This window comes from Erpetoichthys calabaricus, chromosome 9 (assembly GCF_900747795.2).
Source record: "Erpetoichthys calabaricus chromosome 9, fErpCal1.3, whole genome shotgun sequence".
In the NCBI taxonomy this organism is placed as follows: Eukaryota; Metazoa; Chordata; class Cladistia; order Polypteriformes; family Polypteridae; genus Erpetoichthys; species Erpetoichthys calabaricus.
The window spans coordinates 139,227,084-139,248,941 of NC_041402.2; the positions used below are offsets into that span (position 1 = coordinate 139,227,084).

The 21,858-nt window shown below is 35.7% G+C and overlaps 1 protein-coding gene across 2 annotated transcripts in view; it reads left to right on the plus strand.

Moving 5' to 3' along the window:
• The first annotated feature begins 237 nt into the window (after positions 1–237).
• Positions 238–21,858, plus strand: part of gkup (glucuronokinase with putative uridyl pyrophosphorylase) — a 45,327-nt gene continuing 23,706 nt past the window's right edge. The window contains exons 1-11 of one of the 2 annotated variants that reach the window (XR_003717319.2): positions 238–505; positions 2,525–2,631; positions 2,722–2,766; positions 6,397–6,550; positions 9,384–9,455; positions 10,122–10,210; positions 14,669–14,825; positions 15,272–15,349; positions 18,829–18,920; positions 19,619–19,724; positions 20,513–20,592. Coding sequence is in view for 1 of the 2 variants with exons in the window: in XM_028810245.2 (XP_028666078.1) it covers positions 449–505; positions 2,525–2,631; positions 2,722–2,766; positions 6,397–6,550; positions 9,384–9,455; positions 10,122–10,210; positions 14,669–14,825; positions 15,272–15,349; positions 18,829–18,920; positions 19,619–19,724; positions 20,513–20,592 (1,037 nt within the window). In the remaining variant the exon portion in view is untranslated. The remainder of the gene's footprint in view (positions 506–2,524; positions 2,632–2,721; positions 2,767–6,396; positions 6,551–9,383; positions 9,456–10,121; positions 10,211–14,668; positions 14,826–15,271; positions 15,350–18,828; positions 18,921–19,618; positions 19,725–20,512; positions 20,593–21,858) is intronic. The other variant, XM_028810245.2, reaches the window with a different exon arrangement.

A 21,858-nucleotide genomic window follows, 5' to 3' on the forward strand; every position in this document is an offset into this window, starting at 1 on the left:
GACTGAGTGGGTAAGAGAAAATGATGTTAAACATAATGTCTGTTATGTGTATTATGTGAAACAGTCAAAAACAAGTCCAAGAAACTCACCACAAAGCGACGTGTGGTGTCAGAAATCGAACTCTGTACAGTCTAAGCATTGACAGAGCCCGTACCGCCCAAAAGCGTGGAAGGGAAATCCATAAACATGATTGGGTAATCCAAAATGATTGTCACATTCTCCGCCCTTCTTCTATAACCCATCACTCTTATAGGAGTGCACGAAAGAAGGCAGGGCGTCATATGTAAATTTAGGATTTGTACTGGCCACGTAGCTTCCTGAACGTGGCGTGCTCACTAGCAGTTCTTGTATAGCTGAAATCAGTGACAGGATAAATTCCCGCCCCTTCAGAAATCCAAACAAAACTCACGTCTGGTAGAGTAAACTGAGGATTTGCTAACGTCCCACAATGATTTGCATCTTGCTGGTTGCAGGGCACGGGACGCTTCTGGAAGAGCAAATAAAGGTAAGAGCTGGGCGAATGTTGAAAGCGTGTGATCATTTACTAGTTGGAAGCAGCACCGACATTGGGCCTTGGTTAAGAGCATGGATTGTCCAGCAATCATGTGGTGCTGCGGCTAACTTCTCCAGCACCGGAGTCACGATACTACAGGACTTTACTTCAAATCAAGGAAAAGCAGCTTTTCAGTTCATTATGCGTGTTTAATTGTTTCATGTATAAGGCGATTCGAGACTGTTAATATTGAGAGGTTGCTCCGACTGTACTGTAAGAAAAAATATTATAGAATAAATAGGCTGTTACACTTGTAAAACGTTTGGGACGATTATGGAGAGTCGTGCGTGCAGCTTGCTCCATCTTGCGGTCATTTATTTCCCTGTTTTTAAGTTCAATTTTGGAGTACTTGACTGAATGCAGGCTCTCGTTTTAAACAATTTCTTTTTAAGTGGACCCCTACCTTAATTAAGCAAGTTACTATTTCGTAGTTTCTGTGTTGTAGATTGAATTCAGAAATTACAGAATTTGGTTTGGTATTTTTATTGAAATTATGAATGTTACACGGTGAGAATTTTAGTTATTTTCATTACCTTGGTTGCTAATATGTTCATTATCGTAAGGATCGTCATTCAAATTTATCAAGTATTCTGGTTGCTAAAATCCGTTATTTACTACTGAGCACTATAGGGTATGACACTAAAGTGGCTGCAGCCTTTCCCCATGCCGTGTCCTTTGCCTTGGCGTCAACTCAGCATATCGTTAATTGTAATTATTAGGAGACATTAAACAATGAGTCCCAGTTAGATGTAAAATTACTCTCTGATTGTAAAACTTCGAAACAAAAATATGAAGCCACATAGACCCTGGGATCAAATCTGAAACCCATTGATTTGTTTGATAGACTGATACTTAATTATTCCTTTTCAACTTTCCAAAACCTAAAGACCTTCAAGCAAGGTTGATAAGTGCCATAAAATGAGTTTTTACTATTGCTTCTAAAACAGTGTATCTATTAGTTGTTCATAACTCTTATTGTTTATATCCACTCTTCTTGCATTCATTAATTTCTGCAAGTTTAACCAAACATGGTTCTTCATGCTTCACTTATGATACTTCTTTTGATATGGTGATATTAGTTTTGTATAACTAATATTTTTTTAACATAGTGTTTTAGGAAAGTACTTGCGACGAGTTAGAAATAATTTTTCTTTCTCTTATACAATATACTGAAAAAGAATAGTTCGAATCACACAAAGAAAGCAACATATTCACTTGCCTGTTAGCTCCTATCAAACTTGTGTGACTTGACCTTTTGAAAGCTGGTTTAAAAAATATTTTTATATATTAGCAGAGCTATTTAAGCTTTTGAAATACCCAGTGATATGTTTAGTTATGACACACATGTCTTTGTTAAAGTAAAAAAACTTATTTTTCCACATATTAGCAATGTAACTAAAATACAGCATATAAAAGTGAAAGGTGTTTATGAAAGTAAGCAGAATTTACAGTGCCCCAATTTGAAAAGTAAATGTAATGGATGAATTAAAATGGACCAGATGAACAAATGTAAAATAAGTTTATAATGTTTATTTTCAATATATGTCCCAAAATCCTGACAAGGGGGTGGGGAGGGAAAGTAGGAAATCAAAATGCAGTGGTGGAACTGACATTCTCTGCGCTCCACACTGAATCATCTGTTAGCCTGAATCAATTCATTGCCTGTTAGCTCCCAGTGAGACTATGTAGACATAAATTTGTTATGCAAATAATGATGCTAGGCTACACATCCTGGCCATTTCAGTTTGTCTTGGACAGCTACCCGTTTATTAATAAATACTAAGTAATCATAAGATACATAAAAACAAACCATACTACACACCTGCTGAGCTTCTGGTAGAAGTTGTAAATGACTTGGGGCCAGTTGAGATTGTTATACAAAACTGTCACATGGTGTTATTTAGTTAACTGTTATGTTGTAATTTGTAGATATATATTACTGCACTTACGGTATATGATTTCTTTTTTCAGAGTGACACATCAGGCCTATACAGACATTTAAGTGGAATTCCAAAAGCCCTTCTGCCAGGTCTAGGGGGAAAGAAGATTTTAGATTTCTGGTGGGAAATAGTAAACACGTATGTATTGCTTATCATTCTTTTCCCAGGTAGCATTAATTATGGATACACTAATGACACACTGTACCCCAATGCATTTCTTTTCTGTAGGAGGCAACTGTTCAGTGAAGTTTATCTGGTCACGAATGCTGACAAGTAAGTGCTTGTTTTTTAAGTCCATGAGTTACTCTTGATTATGTCACATATTTATCATATCCATTTGGCCTCCTCATCTAATCGTAATTTTAACTCTTTAGCATTTGATGGGTTTTTCAGTCTTCCACAACATCTTAGTATGAATTAATTCTCGATTTTGACTAGGTCATTCTTCAATTTGTGTGTTTTGGATCACTGTCTTACTGATTGATCCATCTGCAACTTTTGTCTTTAGCACATGTTCCCCTGAAGAATCCTCTGCTGCAGAGTTCACAATTTCCTCAGTGATGGCTGGTTATTTGGGTTCTCTTTAACCAAAGCACACCACTGTGCTTGGCCATTGAAATTAAGATCTCACTGTTGAATTCAGATTTTCATCATGTATAATAGAGCACATCCTCCAGAAATGTCTGTTTTTTGAACTTCTGTGTCTATTTAAGATAATTTCAGTACTTGTGATGAAAATCTAGAGACTATTTGGCAAATGTGAAGCAAAACTGATTCTCTTATTATTAGTGAGAAGTGTTCACATTACTACTCTGTCATCGATCCAGTTTCTAACTAGTGTCTTTGGTTTGGCGATAAGAGTAGCCTGTAGGTACAAAAATATTATTTAAAGGTTATTTGTGAGTTTCTCTTTGACGTATTCCGACAAGAAGACCAATCTTTAAAAAGACTAACCATTTTCCCAAGCTTTTTTTATTTAGAAAATAATGCCTTCACATGCTGTAGAAAATATGGGAAACATTAACTTCCAAATACAATTTCACATGCAGACCCTTCTTTGTGGTAGCTTACAGTTGGACCATTTAGACATAAATTTGTTACACAAATTGTGATGCTAATCTGTCTTCTCATTTCATTGCACAGCAAAAAAAAAAAATCTGCTTAGACATAAATTATTTTTGGTGATTACATTGTATTTGGAGAAAAGTGATACCTAAAAAGTTTTTCTGTTCACAAAACAAATACAGTACACCCTCGAAATTCGCGGGGGTTATGTTCCTAGAGCACCCATGAATTGTGAAAAAATGCAAATTATGGATGTGGTTAAAAAAAATACCTATTTTTGTAGTTTGCTTTAAACCCTAAATACTGTATGTCCCCAAAACACTTTAATTTCATTTCAACCTCAGCTTAATACATTATCTAAAAAAGAATGTAAAGGTAAACCTGTATACTGTACAGTACTGTACTGCTATGTCTCCTGCAGTGCTAGAATGTAAAATAGCAATGTTACCGCTTTATGTACTGTAATTCATGCAAGTGCGTTTTCATTGCCAGAAGCCTTAGAAGGTGCAGGGCATTTTGATGGCATCCTGGGGCTTTAACCCTTAAACTGCTACATACTTGGGGGTTAATGCATCCCTGGACGCCAAATACTTTTTTGCTGCACTTTAAGTAAACATCACAATTCACAAAGAAAAAGTGAAACTTTAATGGAACACACTTTTTTTTTTCATGCAAAGAACATCACAATTACTGCAATACTGATCATTTTACACACTGCCAATGAACTGTAAAAACTATTTTAAAAAGCTACTCGAACTATATGTACAAGGTGCAACTGATGCCATGGATGAAATTCAGTAAATCACCGAGCCAACTGTGCTTGAACTGGCTGCACGCAAGCACACAGAGGTAAGCGCTGATGCTGGCAGACTAGTCTAGTGCAGCGGCTCAATCCCAGAGACAGTGAGGCTGCAGTGCTGTAGGGGCCAGCAGTGGTCATGAGCTGGCTGCTCAACGAATGTACAGCACTGACTGATCAGCACCTGCGTGCTGGTAAATTGCACTGGGAACTGACAATAGCTGGTTGCAGCATTAAATGAATGTATGTCGCCGAATATACTCGGCTCCTACGTTCTGGCAAATGGCACTGGGAAACGACTATAGCCAGTTGCGGCGGTTTAAGGATTAAGAAGAACAAAACGGAAAACGCGAGAACACTCGGCTGGAGATGCATCACAGGGCAGCAGTCAGTCAGCAGCAAGGAGAAATGAATAACGTTGTAGCGGTCTGGTGCCACTAAGATTCACCTCGACGATGATTTATTTATTTTTATTGTGGAGATTCCAGGGACACCCCCAGCCTTGACCCAACCCACACGCACTCACAAACAGAGACAAAAACAAAGCAAACCGGTAATCAAACAGCAAATAAAGAATGTAATGAAAACAATGATACCACCCCTGTTCCCCTTACAGTGATTATACATTAAATACAACAAAGCACCAACAGAACACACATAGTAAAGTCCATGAAAAATGGTAACAGATGAAATGTAATGATGAAGATAGATAGTCCAGAGATCCACATGTTGAATGGGAATGTAAAGATAGTCCTACCAGTACTTCCTGAAATGGTGAAGATGGGTGGATGGGTCCAGGAGCGTTCCTTTCTTCGCAGGATAGCAATGAATCCACTTAGAGTCCTCATGTACACAGGCAAACGGCCGACAATCCAGACCCCAACCATGAAACGATCCAGGACAAAACGAATAAGTACAGATAACCCAACAGAAGGCAAGCAGAGAGACAGGAACTTGAAACACAAATTACAAAACTTTTTTTGTCTTTTGGTCACCGGCCCCCTTTTTAAAAGCAGCGTTAACATCCTTTGACCCCAACAGCCCCTCCACCCTCAGCAGAAGACAAATCAGAGCCACTGCAAGGACTGCTGGGAGTTAGTTTCAAATTCTAGTCGAATACAATGCACTGGGATTGACTACTTTCACCATCCCAAGCCGTGTTTTCCTCTACGGTTGCTTCCTATTCTCTCTACAGTGCAGTATTCCCATGAAAAAAGGCATAAAAAATTATGGAGGATATTTGCTGTTTCCACAAACAATTATTAGTTAGGTTCTAAGGAAATATCTGCAAACGTCTGAGGCCACAAACCCTGAACCGCGTCTTCGTGGGGGTCTACTGTAGTGCTAATCTTACTTCATTAACAATGGATGGAACAGAAAATCTACAGTGACCTAATGTAATGCAAGTGAAGTGAAGGAAAGTTGTGATGTCACAAATGGCAAGCCCTTTAGCAGGTGAATTTATCACATGGCAATTTGGTCGAATGGAGGCTCAGAAACCTAAAAATTATTGGGTAATCTTTTCCAGACTCACTGATATTAGAAATTTCTTTTCTTTTTTTTTGACCCTAGTTTTACTGTCACTGGATTGAGTTAATGACACATTTGTACTAAAATAGCAGGGTAAAAATTTCATGATATGAGGTGAAAACTGGAAAGATTAGAACAGATGCTTCCTATCCACAATAAAAACATATGCTTTAAGTGTAAAAAGGTGATTTATACAATCTTTTTTTTTAAACAAAAGAGTAAACTTTGCTTTGTTGAAGAGCTAGTTTTAGAAAGAGTATGTTATTGCAGCAGGTTGTGAGACAGTGATTTTGGAAGAAACGGAGATAAGCAGGTGTCCAGGGTGGGAAGTTGGGTGGAGAGTTAGTAAAGGTGAATTGAGTGATGCCTAACAATGTAAAAGAATAAGGAAGTTATTATCTTGGTGGGTTTTCTGAGAAAAATATGGAAGTAGGGAGAGAGGAGATTTATAAAGTGTGTTTTTTTTTTTTTTTTTTAATAAATATTTACTAAATATTTTTACATTACAGGTTCAAGCACTATGAACGCTGGGCTACTGCTAACAACTTCCCAGTGGAGAACATCATTAATGATGGCACAACCACTTATGAGAAAAGACTAGGAGCAGTAGCTGACCTGGAACTAGTGATTCAGAGTCGACACCTTCAGGATGACATTATGGTGGTAAGAATGTTTGAAAAATAGTGATAGAATTTATTCTGGCATATTGAATGCCACAGTAAACACATAGTATAGACTAGTGGTTAAATTGTTTACTGATTTAGACTTGCATTGATTGCGTTTTTAATCCCGAGGAAATAGTGTAACCCAGATGTAGAAATGTGAGAATAGATTGCACTATAATTTGCAATTTCTTAGTATATTAAAGAAATATCAAAGTGTAATGTAAATGCAAATTAATATTCTTTTGCACATTCTTCATTATGTGTCACATTATGGTATTAAGTTATTGCTTCACAATCATGTTATACATTAATTTGCCACATAAAATTGTGTTCTAAAATTTAAACTTTTTTTTTTCCCACACATTTTATAAATGGTCTGTTCTTGTAGATTACAATGGTGCTTATGTGTACACAGATCCACAGGTGAATGAAAAAGCCTTAGAAATAACAGAATAAGCCAATTTTTCAATTCAAATTGTATTGAGTATTGGTCTGCGTTTTGAGATTGTACATGTATTGCAAAACAGCATGTCCATTTCATTTTTAAGAAGGAAGAACGGACAAAGCAAAACATTGTTGTCATATTTAGCCATTTTCAAAGGAGACTGGACACTTTACTCAGTTGTTTGCCATCTTTCAGGGCAGGGGGTGGGTGTGGATTAACCTCAGTCATCACCAAAGGCCACTATGGACACTGAGTGTTGATGCCCTGATGTGAATTGTTGTATCTATTCTGTAAGCAACTAGGCAGTAATAACTGAAAAAGGCACACTTAGAATTGCTTGTTTTCTTACGCTATTTGGAAGCTTATTTCATAATTTCAATGGCCACATCTATCATGTGATGACATGTGCTGCATTTATATGTTAAATTACCAAAAAGGTGAAATTGAAGTAGATGTCGTATGGTTGTCCTGTGCCTAGTTTTATTTAACTGTTTCTGTTTCAGATTATCACTTTGGTTAATTTTACTGCACAATGTCATTGACCATTAACACCTTTCTACAAAGATCTACAAAGATTTTTACTTGGAAGGTAGTCTGTGACTGTTAGTTTTTCTTTAAGGACATTCTGATATTATATTGTATTGCTTCACTTTTTCCAAAAGGAATTTTTGGAACTCTAAAATATACTCTTCTTTTGACATACTAATCTAGAAGGCATTAAATAACCATCTCAGACAAATATTTTTGTGAACTGTCTAAAGTGCCTTTTGCACTTATGTACATGTACACGTATGTACATGTATGCATATATATAGGGAGAGAAATATTTTAGACAGACACACATTACTGTGTATTTGCCAACCAGATTGCTCCAGTCTGATTTGATAAAAGTAAATATAGGAATCTGATAGCTATTGTGCAAATTATCATTGTAGTGACATAGCAGTCAAATTGAGTAGAATCTTTTTGAACATTAAATGCTGCATTAATCTTGTTTGATATAAACCTGCTTCAGTTAACCTTCTCGGGTTCGTCCTTTGAATAATATTGCAATATACATTGTTTGTCACTCATTTTTAGGTTATAATTTGGAAATGTACCCAACAAAAATGTGAGACAGTGTCACAATGACAATTACTAATTATTATCAATTTATCAAAATTACCCTCTAAAGATTTTCTGTAGTTGGTCTATTCTGGTAACAGTTGTGCAGAATCCAGACAATGACTATGGCTGTAGCTATGCATAATGTTGCTTAGTAAGTATGATATCTATTACTTAAGACTGTAAAAATACATCTTGATCTTCCTAGTCCTCTGTGAATTAGTTACTCAGGGATTCGAGACTTTTACAAAAGTTGCACAAGTGGATAGCTGCAGTATTGGGTGGGCTTTATCACAGTTATTGCTCACTGTTTGGATAAGGGTTCACTGCTGCTGAAAAGGAGACAAACAAATCAATGGCTATTTTCACAGCCATATTATTTCTTCGCTTTAACGTATTCTCCATAGTCGGCTTGTAGGTCACAACTTTGACAATTCGTGAAACAGTAAATTATGCCTTAATAGCAGACGATAAAGAGCATAGCATCATAATGCCAAATGTCCAAGAAAATAAAGAGTGACAACTTTGTAATGTTATTCTATACAACATCTTTCAATTTTACATTTATTTATATTCACAGGGCATAGCACCAGCCTCTTTACAGATCACATAAGAATATAATTTGAAGTAACAAGATAAAGTAAGAAGTGCATTTTTTTGGGAATCAGTGCCTTTATATGTTTAGATCTGGCAGCACATGTACCATACATGGATAAAAAGCAAGAGCAGATTTGGTTCATCACTTTTCTTTTAATAAGTATATTTTTCTGTTTGAATCAAACTGCCTCCAGAAATAACATGCAAAAAACATCCTAGTAAGAGCACCCAGAAAACTGATACATACTAGAAACATTTTACAAATGCTTAAATTCAAAAAATTATTTTGTCTTGCTAGAGGCTAGTCTTGCCAGTTTACAATAGCAGTGTCTACAATATAGCCTCTAGTAGTTTAATCAGCTGAATCATAGCATGGCTATGGCACTTAGGACATTTTTGCAGTCTTCCGAAGGAATGCATCAAATTTAAATACATATAAACAAAGATTATAAAATTCTCTTTCTATATACAAAATTTCTCACAAGATATGTTTTTTTTATTAGGAAGGACTGATTACTTAAGACGGATTTCAGTTCATTCTCATATAATTTTTCCTCATCTGTGCTCAAAAACATCATGCATTCACAAATAGAACTACTAACTATTAGGTAGATTCTTAGGAAATTGTTAAATTTAATATGGAGATGAAATGGAGTTTCTCTGAATGATTTTCTTTTTCTTTTAGATTGCAGGAGATATGCTTTGTGCAGATCAGAAATTTGATATTGCTCAGGTCCTTCGTTTCTTTAAGATGAGAGTAAGTATGCTTCATTTCATTTATTTATTGTCCTGTTTCTGACTTCATGCAATTAGCTTTTTTTCCAATTATACTCTGCTGTTGCACATGTCATACTTTTTCATATAGTTAACTGTAAAGTAGGTATTCAACCGACTGCAATTTAATTTTTGAACTAAACTTAAGTGCTTCGGACAATGACTTCACATTGATTTTTATCTTGTTTTACTGTTTGATTTGACACAATACCTCAATCAGTGAAAGGTTTCAGAAGTATTAATTGTTTATACTGTTTTTTACCATCTAGATTAATATTTCATTCTCCAACCCATTTAATCCAATTCAGCGTTTTGAGGGGATGGAGCCTATCCTAGCAGTATTGACTACAAAGTAGGAATCAATTCTAGACAGTCCTTCAAAGGGCTCAGTATTGCACACATCAGATAAACCTAATGAATGTGTATATCTGTGTTTGCCCTAGCCTCTGTCTGTAATGAAGGCCCAGAGGGGCAGACCCCCCTGGGCAATTGTCCATGCAGGTCCTTGTGTCGTTTTGTAAGACTGTACAGATTGGAAGAAACATTTTAAAATTCAGTATTTGCTTGAGTCTGTTTGTCTGTATGAGTTTTAACCTTTTAAATTAGCCTATAGATGGCATGTATTTTATGTGTATTGCTTGCCCTTCAGGAAGGTGAACTGGCAATTTATTACGAGATGGAAAATGATGAGGAAACAACATCACGGGGGATAGTGGAAGTGTGTCCTGACACTCACAGGTAATTTGACTGAAATTCAACTGCTGAATGCATCTCTAAAATGCTGATAGGCATTTTAATTTCTAATAGACTAGGCAGTATAAGTGACATCTTTTAAAATTTTAATAGTAGCTCTTTACTATAAATTTGACGGTTCTAAAGTACTGTCTTGAATGGAACATTTGTCAATTTTTATTTAAACTGGGTGTAATTATCAACTTTGCTTTAAGCCAATGACACATTACATATTTTTGTCATGGGGTATGTCAGATTTGCCAACCGAAGTTGCTGATCTTGTTGCTACACCATGTCAAATTGCACAACTGAAAATCTCGGCCCATGACACATTTAACAATGAAGCACCTATTTATGTATTGATTACCCCCTATTTTATGTAAAATATGTAATATGCAAAATGCGAGGCATCAGACATTTGCGAAGTTCACAGTCCCTGTGTTGCTTGACTGAGCTAGCTCTGTATGCAGGGTAATAGCGGCGAATTCAGCAGCAATCTCTGGCCTTTTTTTTTTTTTTTTTTTTTCCCTTTTTAGTACATAAAACATGAGACATCAGACAGATGAGTGTCTCTTCTATTTGTGATGTTAAAAAAAAAAGTCCTGTTTCCTTGTTACTGCACTCTATGCATTGTGCTTCTGGATGAGCATTCATTCATTACTTGTCAGCTCTCCTGCCCACCCAGTCTTTCCCCTCTGACTAAAAAGAAAATCAAGCCAGTTTAAGTTGTCATTGGATATGTTGCTTTAGGCACCTGGAAGATACGGGAGTGTGCCAGTGACTGAGTAAGATTATGTAAAAGATGGCTACGACTGAAAACTGTTAGAAAAGTTACCTAATGTGACATGGGCTTTAGTTGAACTTATCCTTATATAATGTTAATTGCAATATGTTGGATAGGGGCACTGCAGTTTTTCAAGATACAGAACAACACATATATTCCCAAATATTTTTAAAGCACTTATTGTTCCCTGGAAAGCTTAAAATTCAACCTGCTGGATGAGAAGGAAGTGACTTGACCCTTGATCACAATCTTATCTGTGGCTTTTCCTTCTTCTAAATGAAGCCATAGTGTTTTGCCATGCCCAAGTTGTAATACTGCTAGTAGTGAATGCAGCCATTTTGCTGCTGCACTTTTCAGGACAGACCAGCTGATATGTTTATTTGTTCTTATTCTAATCCTTATTATGGATTACATGCTAAAATAATGGCCAGAAAAGACAACTGAAGCTTTACTGGTTATATCTGTGACGATCTCTTTTGATTTTGAACTTGTAGCTGAAATATAAGAACAAAAATTTATAAATATTCAACTATTTGATTTACTGAAATTATGACCTTTTTTGCTATGCTTTATTCATTAAATTTATGGTTTACCGTATAATACCAACCCTATGCCTTCAGTGAGAGTGTTCCCCCATGTTTCAGAAAAAAAAAGAAACAGATTCTGAGGTTGTGTTTTCTCTGACTGTCTTCCGTGTAGTAGATATTTGTGAATTTTAATGTGGTTTTCAAGAGCTTTAGGCTATGTGGCCCTCAACATTTTGGCAAATGTAACCATTGTTTTTTTTTAATGCCAGTACATAATACTCTTGAATGCTGATTGAAGAGCTTGACACAGTTTTAAGTGAATAAAAAAATATTTAAAACTTGCATATTATTTTGTAAAGCTAAACAGTTTGACCCGAAGGCTTTTGAACCAATTATTGCTCTTCCTTTTGTAGGCTACACTAATACTGCCAATGCATCATAAACTATCCATTCTCGTTTTGGTAATTCTAGACTCATTGTAAATACAGCTTCCTTGTGTCCTTTGAAATTGCTGATGTCTTCTGGACATTTTGATGGGTTTTTTTTTATATTTTAAATCTAGAGCAGAATTCATTTTCAAATAGTGATAATATATATTTTTGATGAGCCTGTCAATAATACTAAAGGCCAAATGGTGACTTAAGAGGAAATAACAAAAATGTTAGTGTGCTCATAGTTTTGGCAAAATAAACCAGTGACATCTTGTGGCTGTTGTAGCATTTATACTTTTTCTACTTGATCTACTTCTACAGAAATCCATGAAGTTTGAGAAAAAACATTAAAATGAGAATTTAAAGCCTATAAAAGGTGCAACAGCCCACTCTTTCCAAATTAACAGAGGTTCCAGACAGGAGTGCCCCTTTTTCCTCTGTTACTTTTTAATGTTGCACTTTTAAGAAGTTTACTCCAATTGACATTCATGGATCTCTATGTAAAATAGCTGTCTATGATGGTGGTGATATTCTATACTTCCTTGGAAATGCCCCTCTGATTACCTTTAAATTCTGATAATATTTAACTCTTTTCAAGGGTCTGTGGATATAAAATTAATTGGGCTAAGGCAGCTTTACTTCCCTTAAATGAGTCCTATAAACAATGCCCATGCACTTCTTTGATCCTTAAAGCTAAATCAATTAAACAATATTATTATTAACAACCACAAGTATTGATATCTTCCCTGTATTTCAGGTTATTATTGCAATTAACACTGAATTTTAAAATAAATCCAAGATTCCTTAAGCTTTTGGTCATCTCACCCAGTAACCTTCAGTTTTAGTCTGGTAATTGCAAAAATGAATGTTGTTCCACATCTTTATCTTCATGAGTAATGTACTTCTGTTATTCTCACTGGCTATGCATCGACCAAATTCCCAATCTCTCTGAAGATGGGTTGGTGTGGTCATATTTGGAACTGTACCACTGAGCTTTTTTCCTACAGATACTTTGGTACTAGCTTGCCCTCCCGGACCCATACTTGCCCTTATCTTCTTGGCTACATATTTAGTCAAATTTAGCTACTTCTAAATCTATGTATGTTTTTTAACTGTTTTTTTTTTTTTTTTTTTTTTTTTTTTTTTTTTTTTTTCCCTGATCATTTCACTGCTTCGTACAGCAACAACTCTTTGCTTGGGGACACTTGCTGAAAAAAATGCACAAGTCTGCCAATAAATTTCTACTAATCTCCACTTATTTACTAACTGGAAATCTTCTCTTTATAGCCAAATTTTGTATGAGTTCTCTGGTGCAGGAATCAAAGGGACACCAGACCAACCTTTTTTTATTATAGTTGTCCTTCTTAACAGCAGTGACAAACCTCTACGTTATTAACAACAATTATTGTCCTAAGGTGTTTATTACTTCTGGTTTCTCCTGGCCTTTTCTCCCTTTAGTATTATTTTTCTCCCTTCTCTCCTAAGTTGCGGTGCATGCATGGGTGCCAATGACCACCGTCTTGCCTTTGACACAATAAGAAAACTAGTATTCTGTTGTTGTGGAACACTTTTATATGGGACTGTTTTTGGGCAGTGGTAGGGCATCATGTGGGGAAGTTTCCTTTCAATTATTGTGGATGTTTAAATACTTTAGTACCCTGTTCATCTCTCTATATATTTTTTTTTATTCTTAACAAAAATGGTCCTACAATAGTGACTTAGGTAATATCACTTTTTATATCTGTAATAATAAAAGATTTATGATTTTTTAAAATCTGTAATTTTAAAAGGTTTTATTTATTTTGTGATTACAGTTTATTTAATAAAAAGCAAAAGCATAGTTTGATCAAGGAAAATACAATCAATTTAGAAATACCTTAAATAAGCAAAAATATGAAACCACCCCTCACCTAACCCAACTAGCCCTGTATAGAGATCTGATACAGTATAACAAATGGCTGGAGTTAGCCTGAGTGAATGAGAGAGGCACACCACACACTACAGACTCCACAGGAAAGCAATGAACAAATAAAGAGGAGTACAGGTCAAAGGATAGGATGATTACTGCTACATTGTACACTTGCCATTCCACCCTCGACCAGCAAAACCTTTGGCATACAGCTTTCAATACTGGGGCCTGACGACCCATTTAATCTATGCCAAAGAGATTTTTCTATTTTTTAATAATTGAAAAGGTCTATTAAAAGTGATTTATTTCACACTACATACAGTAAATCAGTACGTATGTGTATACGCATGTATGTGTGTGAACATTTTGTGTCCAGGCAATGTTAGTGTGATGGACACTGACTCTCTGACTCGGAACAGGATAAGTGGGTTAGAAAGATAGGTAAATAGATGGATGTTTTCAGGCAGTGTAGCAGTAAAAGGTATGAGGATGTTGCTATAGGACAAGTGACTGTGATGAAGTGTCAGTGGTTTCCATTATGAGCATTTGTCGGTCATACTTTGACTAAAGAAAATACATCACATTAAAATATTTCTGTCTCCCCACCCCACACACTTTTATATTGTTGGTTCCTGAAAGAATTAGACCAGACAAATTAGTATTGTTCAAGGGCTTTTTATTTGATAGCTCATGAAACTTGATTACACAACTGTTCTGAAAGATGTTTTATTCTCACAATAGCACAATAGATGTCTTACCAGCTGAGGCGTCATGCACATTGTTAATACTGTAATTGCCTCTTGTGAATTGCAGGATTATAAAATTTTATGAAAAACCTGTTGCAGGAATCACCAACTCAAGGCTGGCTAGTGTGGTGTTTTACTGCTTACGAAAAGACACATTGCCCTCCATTAGTGAATTTCTTCATCTGAAGGAGAATGTTAATGACAGAGTTCTGGGGAAGTACCTGGTATGCAGATTTATTTTACATTAATGACTCTGGTTTTAATTTCCTGGTACCAGTAAATATAAATTAGTGATTCTTGTTAATGTTAGTAACTGAAAATCTTTTTTGTAGTAATTTTTAAGAATAGTGTGTTTTTGAAAGCTATTAAGAAATAGGAATGGATTCTTTCCTTAGTCTTCCAGATCACACACTTCTTGTGTCAAAAAATTTGCCTACTGAAATATTTTTACAAAAATATCATAATCTTACCTCTTGATACTATTATGTCTGTAGGCTGTATATTTATAATAGTGGACAAACAGAGGACCTACCATTCTATCATGAGTCTTTGGGTACTGGGCATATTTCAGACTAAAATTATTAAAAATATAATTTGCAAATGTGGTATAACATTTGGTATATGGAGTGTAACTTTCTAACTACATGTTTGTGTTTTTTTTTTTTTGTAGCAATGGTTAATAAATGAATTAAATGTTTCAGTAAATGGAATGAAGCTGCCAACAGGTTTTCAGTTAATTGGGCAAGTGGTAAGAATACCTTTTGTGACAATGAATGTTACCAATGCTGACATAACTAAAATATGGTATGTTTAATAGAATTAACATCTGGTGGTATTAATGGAAGTTTAACCCCAAATCAATTTTTCAGTCGAAGTGGTTGCACAGTTTCATGTTGGAGTGGGTGAGTTCATGAGAAAGCAGAGCATTGTGCTTAGTTCAGAAAATATTGTTAAAGTTGCTTCAGTGCAAGAGGAAGTTTAGCTTAAGGGAGGCATACATTTCTAGTGACATGGAAGTAGGGTACACTTATAGTAAGCAAGCATTTGCACACTGTGGCAAGTGTCTTAAAATGATACTGGGACAAATAAGGAGGCCTGGAGAATTATGTGGAGCATTTCTTTGAACTTATCTGCAGACTGAAATAATGTTCTCCCCTGAATATTATAAGAAAATGAATTGGAATAGAAGGGAAATACACGTAAAATTCCATTACAACGAATATATTACAACAAAGTATTTTTGTGGTCCCGACAATTTCCCCATATGACACAAGTCTATAGAAATTTCATTACTACGAAGTACATTCAGCAGATACTTTCATTACAATGAAGTGCCCAAAAGACCTTGAAATGCTTGAATGAATCATCCACAGAGTAGTTAGTTCTGTGGTCGCAGCTCAGTTGTGCACAAAGATCCCCAAACAGAATTTTTTTTTTTTTTAACAATGTTTCTTTCTTCAAACTTTCCTCGTACTGTTTTTTTCCTGTTTTTGTTTTCGGTGGTTTTCAGTGATACCTTTTTTGAAAAACATCCACTGGAATTTAACTCATTGTCACGCAAGTTAAAGAAAGCACTATAGCAACAAATGCAGAATCTCATTACGACAGAATTTTCATTACAACAAAATATTTTTTGGGTCCCTGGTAGTTTGTTGTAACGGAATTTTACCTGTAATTTTATATTTGGGAAGGGAAGAAGCTGACGGATGGATGGAAGAGCTACTAATGAAGTGCTGGGCAAATTTAAATATTTTTCTCTGCAAATCGTATGTTTCACTTTGAAGGAGAGTGATCATTATTAAGCTGAGATATAGAAACTTTTGGGAAGTAGGTAAGGAGAGGTTGAATATTTCTTTTTTTAATGTGGTTGATGTAAGGAAGAGAAGTAAGAAGAATCTCTTGGATTTTCATGTGTTTGTAAGTAGGCCTTGCATTATATTGGCATGGTTTAAGTGGGGAACAATTAATTTACTTTATTTCACCAGATTTGCCTTTCGGGTTCAATAATAGCTCGGTTAATTATGGTAATTAGATTAAGTCCTTTAGTTCCTTATAAGAAACTTTGTTGTCAGATATAGATGTACCAGAGGAGAAATATGGGTTCATACTTCAACAACTTGGGAGTGAGAAATGAGGAATGTATAGACACTTCAGACAATATTGAGTTAGGAGGCCTTTAAAAGGATCATTGTTTGTTCCTCAACTGAACTGCTGCCATCCTGATCTTTTCACAGCTGTTTTCATCAAGTGTCTCTAATCTCTTTATAATTTCTATTTTAGTTTCTAAATACTATACATTGCTTTATGTCTTTTTGACATACTCGGTAAAATGTTACTACTTCATAAAAATATTAAAATACAGTACTCATGAAATAATTACAGTACAATTGTTATAGTTAGTGTGTATCAGTGACTTACAACTTCAGTTCCATCTTTTGGGGTTGCACAAGGACTATCTAGCGCTCTAGTGGATTGGTAAATTAATTTGTACATACCAACTTTGTTGTAAAAGACCTTCTTTCTCAAAGGATTTATTAACCAAGGTGCTGTATTTTGATTTTTTTTTTTTTGGGAAGACTTTCCAGTTTTGTTTTTCTTAGAGCTTTATTGAAATTAATTTTGGCTACAGTTGAAGAAAGAAAATATGTAAGTGAACAGGTTGTGTAGTGGAGCGATTGTTGTATTTTTTGATGCCACAGTTTACTGTTGGAAGTATATGATGAAGTATATTGAAATTTTACATTTTAACAATTAACAAAACATGGCTAATGAGATAAAAAATGTTCAGGGAACAAGGTGTGCTAGTTAGCTCCAGACACAGACAGACACCGAATGTTCCAAAACACATGGTTCATTTACAACAGTCCGGCACACAACACAATGCTCTTGCACCAAACACCTTTATAAGAGTCCTTTTCTCTCCCTCTAGACTTCTCCTGCTGCCTTTCCTTCACTCCTCCCGAGCATTGCCTTCTTCCTCCCGATTCTGGCTCTTTCATTTGAAGGAGGCGGTCTCTTTTGTAACCGCACAGATGTGCTCCAGGTGCTCTCTGACGACCTTCCGGCAGCACTTCCATGTGTGGCGGAAGTGCTGACATCCAGGGCTCCTCAATCCTCCGGGTGGCCACGGGCCCCAATAAGGTTGAGCTTTCATGCTCAGTTCCTGTGGCCCCCATACAGACCAGGGCAGTTGCCCTCTCCTGGCCCGGGGCAGGTATACTAGCTCTCCCTGTCCTTCCAGGCGTCCTGGCTGAGCATGGGTCCCATCCGTCCGCCACAATCAAAATATTTAAAGTTACACTGTACATCAGAACATACTGTATAGGAAGAAAACAAATTATGTCAATATGCTGTATATTTTTCTTAGCCCAGTCTGCTGAATTAATTTGTATTAATATAGTAAACTTATTGCAACCCATCTGGCTCTTCTGAATTGTTTTACCACCATGTGCACCTCAGATTGAATGATGATGAAGACAAGGTCTGACCCTCCTCTTCTCTTTCATGTTAAATAGTCTGTTCCAGCCATGTCAAACTTGCTGTTCTATCCATATAATTAAATAAGAAAGCCAATCTTTGTCACTAACAGCCATGAATCTGTAATATATATTATTACATTTATTTTATGTAACTCTAGTTATGCAAGGACATTAATTCATTTTTTTAGAAAAAGGATATGCTAATAGAGTAAGTCTAGAGCAACATCTGGCATGAGAAAGGAAAAGGGCCACCACTCTGTCTTTAGGTGCTATCCTATGCTAGGGCAGCTTAGCGTAAGTCAGCATTTAATTTAATATGCTTGCCTTTGAGATATTAGAAGATGATTGTGTTCCTAGAGACAGAAGTGAATATGGGAGTAGGAACAAATTTGAACTAGATCTTGCCCAAGCTAGACCGTGATCCTTGAGGAGCTGCAAAGTAGCAGTGCTAACCATCATTTCAATGTGATACCCCTTTATGACCAGCAGAACAGTGGTACACACTTTGACCCCCTGGATAATTTGGTTAGAGGTTGGGAGCATGCGCTGATTACATGGCGAACCACCCAGATTGGGATCTGACAGCAACTGTGCAACAGATGACACCTCATCACCACACTAAACATTGTGAGATTTCTTCCAACCCCTGAGTTTTCCCCGCAAGTTTGAGAACAAATATTTTGGTAACTACATTACGTGATTTTAATTATTTGTTTCTTAATTACTTGTGATATCTTTTGTGTTACAGGGGTTGTCTGACTATACCAAATGGCTGACTCATTATGCTACTAAATATCATGGGACTCCTGGTAAATCAATCACTCACCGGTCATATGCAAGGTAAATAAATTCCTGAACCTCTTTTAATATTTTCTAATTTAAAATAGGCAAACCTGTAGCAATCTGCTTTAGAGAAATCAAAAGCATTTAAAGAACCCTGAAAATGTTTATTGTTATTGTATAAACTGACAGATTGTTCTGCAACTGACTTCATTGTGATAGTGCACACTGTGCAGCATTCTACGGAAAATAATTATTCCTTTTCTTTTGAGTGTGTGATAGGTTGCCTCCTGAGGTACCCAAAATAAGCTTTTTATTTAAAGGGGTTAATTTTTATAACCTGTTGTCTCTTTACTGTTGCTGCTCCCGGTTTACAGTAGTAGTAGTCCTTGGAAATTAAATGGAATTATAGCATTGTTTTCTTGCTTCTCATGGCCATAAGCAGAAAAAGGAAAAATTGAGTTTTATAGCTATGCTGTAAATATAGTAGCCACCATAAAACTATATCTGTTTTCACAATTCATATAAAATTTTGGTATGGTCAACTTTAGTCTTTAAGCAATGAACCGTTGCCTTAATGAGATCCTTTGCTACACTGTAATGATACTGTATATTTAGTTTAAGCTGCTTTTGGGGATTGAAGTTGGTGCTGAAGTACTGTATAAAGAATGGGAACACTACAGCTCTTTTTTTTTTTTTTGTAATGCCTCTTTTCTCTTTTTTTATTTTATTTATTTATTCTTTCATTTATTTTTAAGGATTGGAATCATGGGAAATCCTTCTGATGGATTTCACGGTAAAACCATTGCCATGACCATTGCTAACTTTTGGGCAGAAGTCACTCTCACTGAAAGCCAGACTCTTGTAAGATTCAAAATATCTTAACTCTTTCTGTGGTGAATTTTTTTTTCTTTTCTTTTCTTTTGGGAGGCAATTCTTTGCTTCAGTAGTTTTTCCAACTTAAACAAGTAGTTGATCGGTTGCTATGTTATTGTTAGCAACCTTGGAAAAACTGGTTTTGGACTAATTCTTCAAAGAAGGTAAATTAAGTGTTAGGTTCATGCTGTAATTCAACTGTTTTCCCAAACATATTGAGGTTACTTGTTTTTAACTATATCTTGTAAAAGCAACACTTAATAGTGCCTACTCTTCAGGGTGCTTATGCTGTATGACTGCAATCCTAACTGCTGGGCTATCATGCTGCCAAACAGCAATACTCATCTTTCTAAATTCTTTCTGTAGCTAGTTATATAATACTTGTATCTGGCACAATACATTTGGAGCAGGAAAAAGCTTTGATGTTTAAACATCAACTATATGCAAAATTGACATCTGACTTAGAAATTTTGTTGAACAGAAGGTCAACAGCATGTACAGTATAAAGAAGTTGACACATGAGAGACTTTTTGAAAAGCCTGATCATAAGTTTTTAAAGTCTAAAGTCTACAGGGTCAGTTAGTGAATTGCTTCTTAAGTCACATCATCAACCACACCACCCAAACATAAAATGTCATTCAGAAAAGGAGTGCAGATTAGGTATGATAACAGTTGTGGTATTTTTAGAAAAAAAACAAAAGCAATGCTATATGAATGAATGAAAAGCAGGGGTGCATTTATTTGAAGTTTTCTAACACACATGTATTTTTTAACAGGAGTTACTGCCTCATCCTTTAAATGATCCTACTAGATTTGGAAGCCTGCAGGATCTTTATTATATCAGCAGGAAGGAAGGGTATGTTATTACAGTGTCCAACTTATTAAATTGCATTTTAGAGGTTGAATGATAATGATTTCACTGTTATTTCCACACCTTAGACTAACACTTTTAATTGGAGAGTAATTACACAATTATAATGTGTGTAACACCAATACAGGATTGATAGTTATACTAGTGGTATTAAGACTTCAGCTGTTTGTAAGTAATATGGTAAAGTATGGAATGCTCTTTAAGAGTTACTGCTGTGGGGCATGGAGAACTTGCCTCTTTTTAGCCAAGAAGAAAAGAAGTTGCTTCTATATTTGTTCACACTAGATATTGTATCACTTTGATGTTAAAAAATACACCAAAACTATAACATTTGTCAATAGTTTATTATTACTGTATTTCTGTGTTATAGCATAACCCTGATGGATAAAGCTGGGTGAAAGCTAAATTGGTTTTGTCACCCAGAGTTTATCTAATTCTCTAATGGAGCGTTCAAGTGCTATTGGGCTTTTTTCAGAGCTCCCTTTCTTCTTCAGTTTGTTCACAGGAGTTGGAAGTCAGATTGTTGGTAGAAACATGATGATCTTTTCACTTAGGGGACTATTTTTTGAGATAGTAAAAGTCAAACTAAAAATATGTCCTGTCACTACAAATGCAATTTGACCACAAAAATGCCATTTCTGACTGAATATTTTATACAATTGACTAAGATGAAAGGTCAGTATGGCGTCACAACGTGGGGAATTAAGGTGACTTAATTTTTTTCTCTGAGTTGTCCATCTCAGACCTTAGACTTCATAGACTATTTGCATAAAATTCCTAACTAGGAAACTCTGCTCTTCTGTCTGTTTTGATATTATATGAGCCCAGCATAAGTTGAATGCATGTATGTGTTGGTACCTTTTATGTTTAAAGTGACAAGTTCATTATCATTCTATTTTGAATTCATTCATCAGTGGTTAAAAATCTCTACAATTTGAGAAGGGCTAGAGGATGGTCCCTTTTTATTACACACTTGAAAAGGTTGTATATAAAATGCAGAGTGTTCTGTAATGAATGGCAGAACATGTATACACAGACATTAATGAAGATGGGATTTGTTGTTTACATTGAGCATTATAGGCCAATAATTAATAATGGTTCACTCCTCATCAGCAGTATAAATCTATCTGTCAAAGCTCTTCCAGATAAGTCGTACATATGTGCTGGATTGTACAAATGTAGTGGACTAGCTGTGCTACCATTCTAAGATGTGTTGACATTTAAGTAATAAATGTACACTTCAGGGTTAAT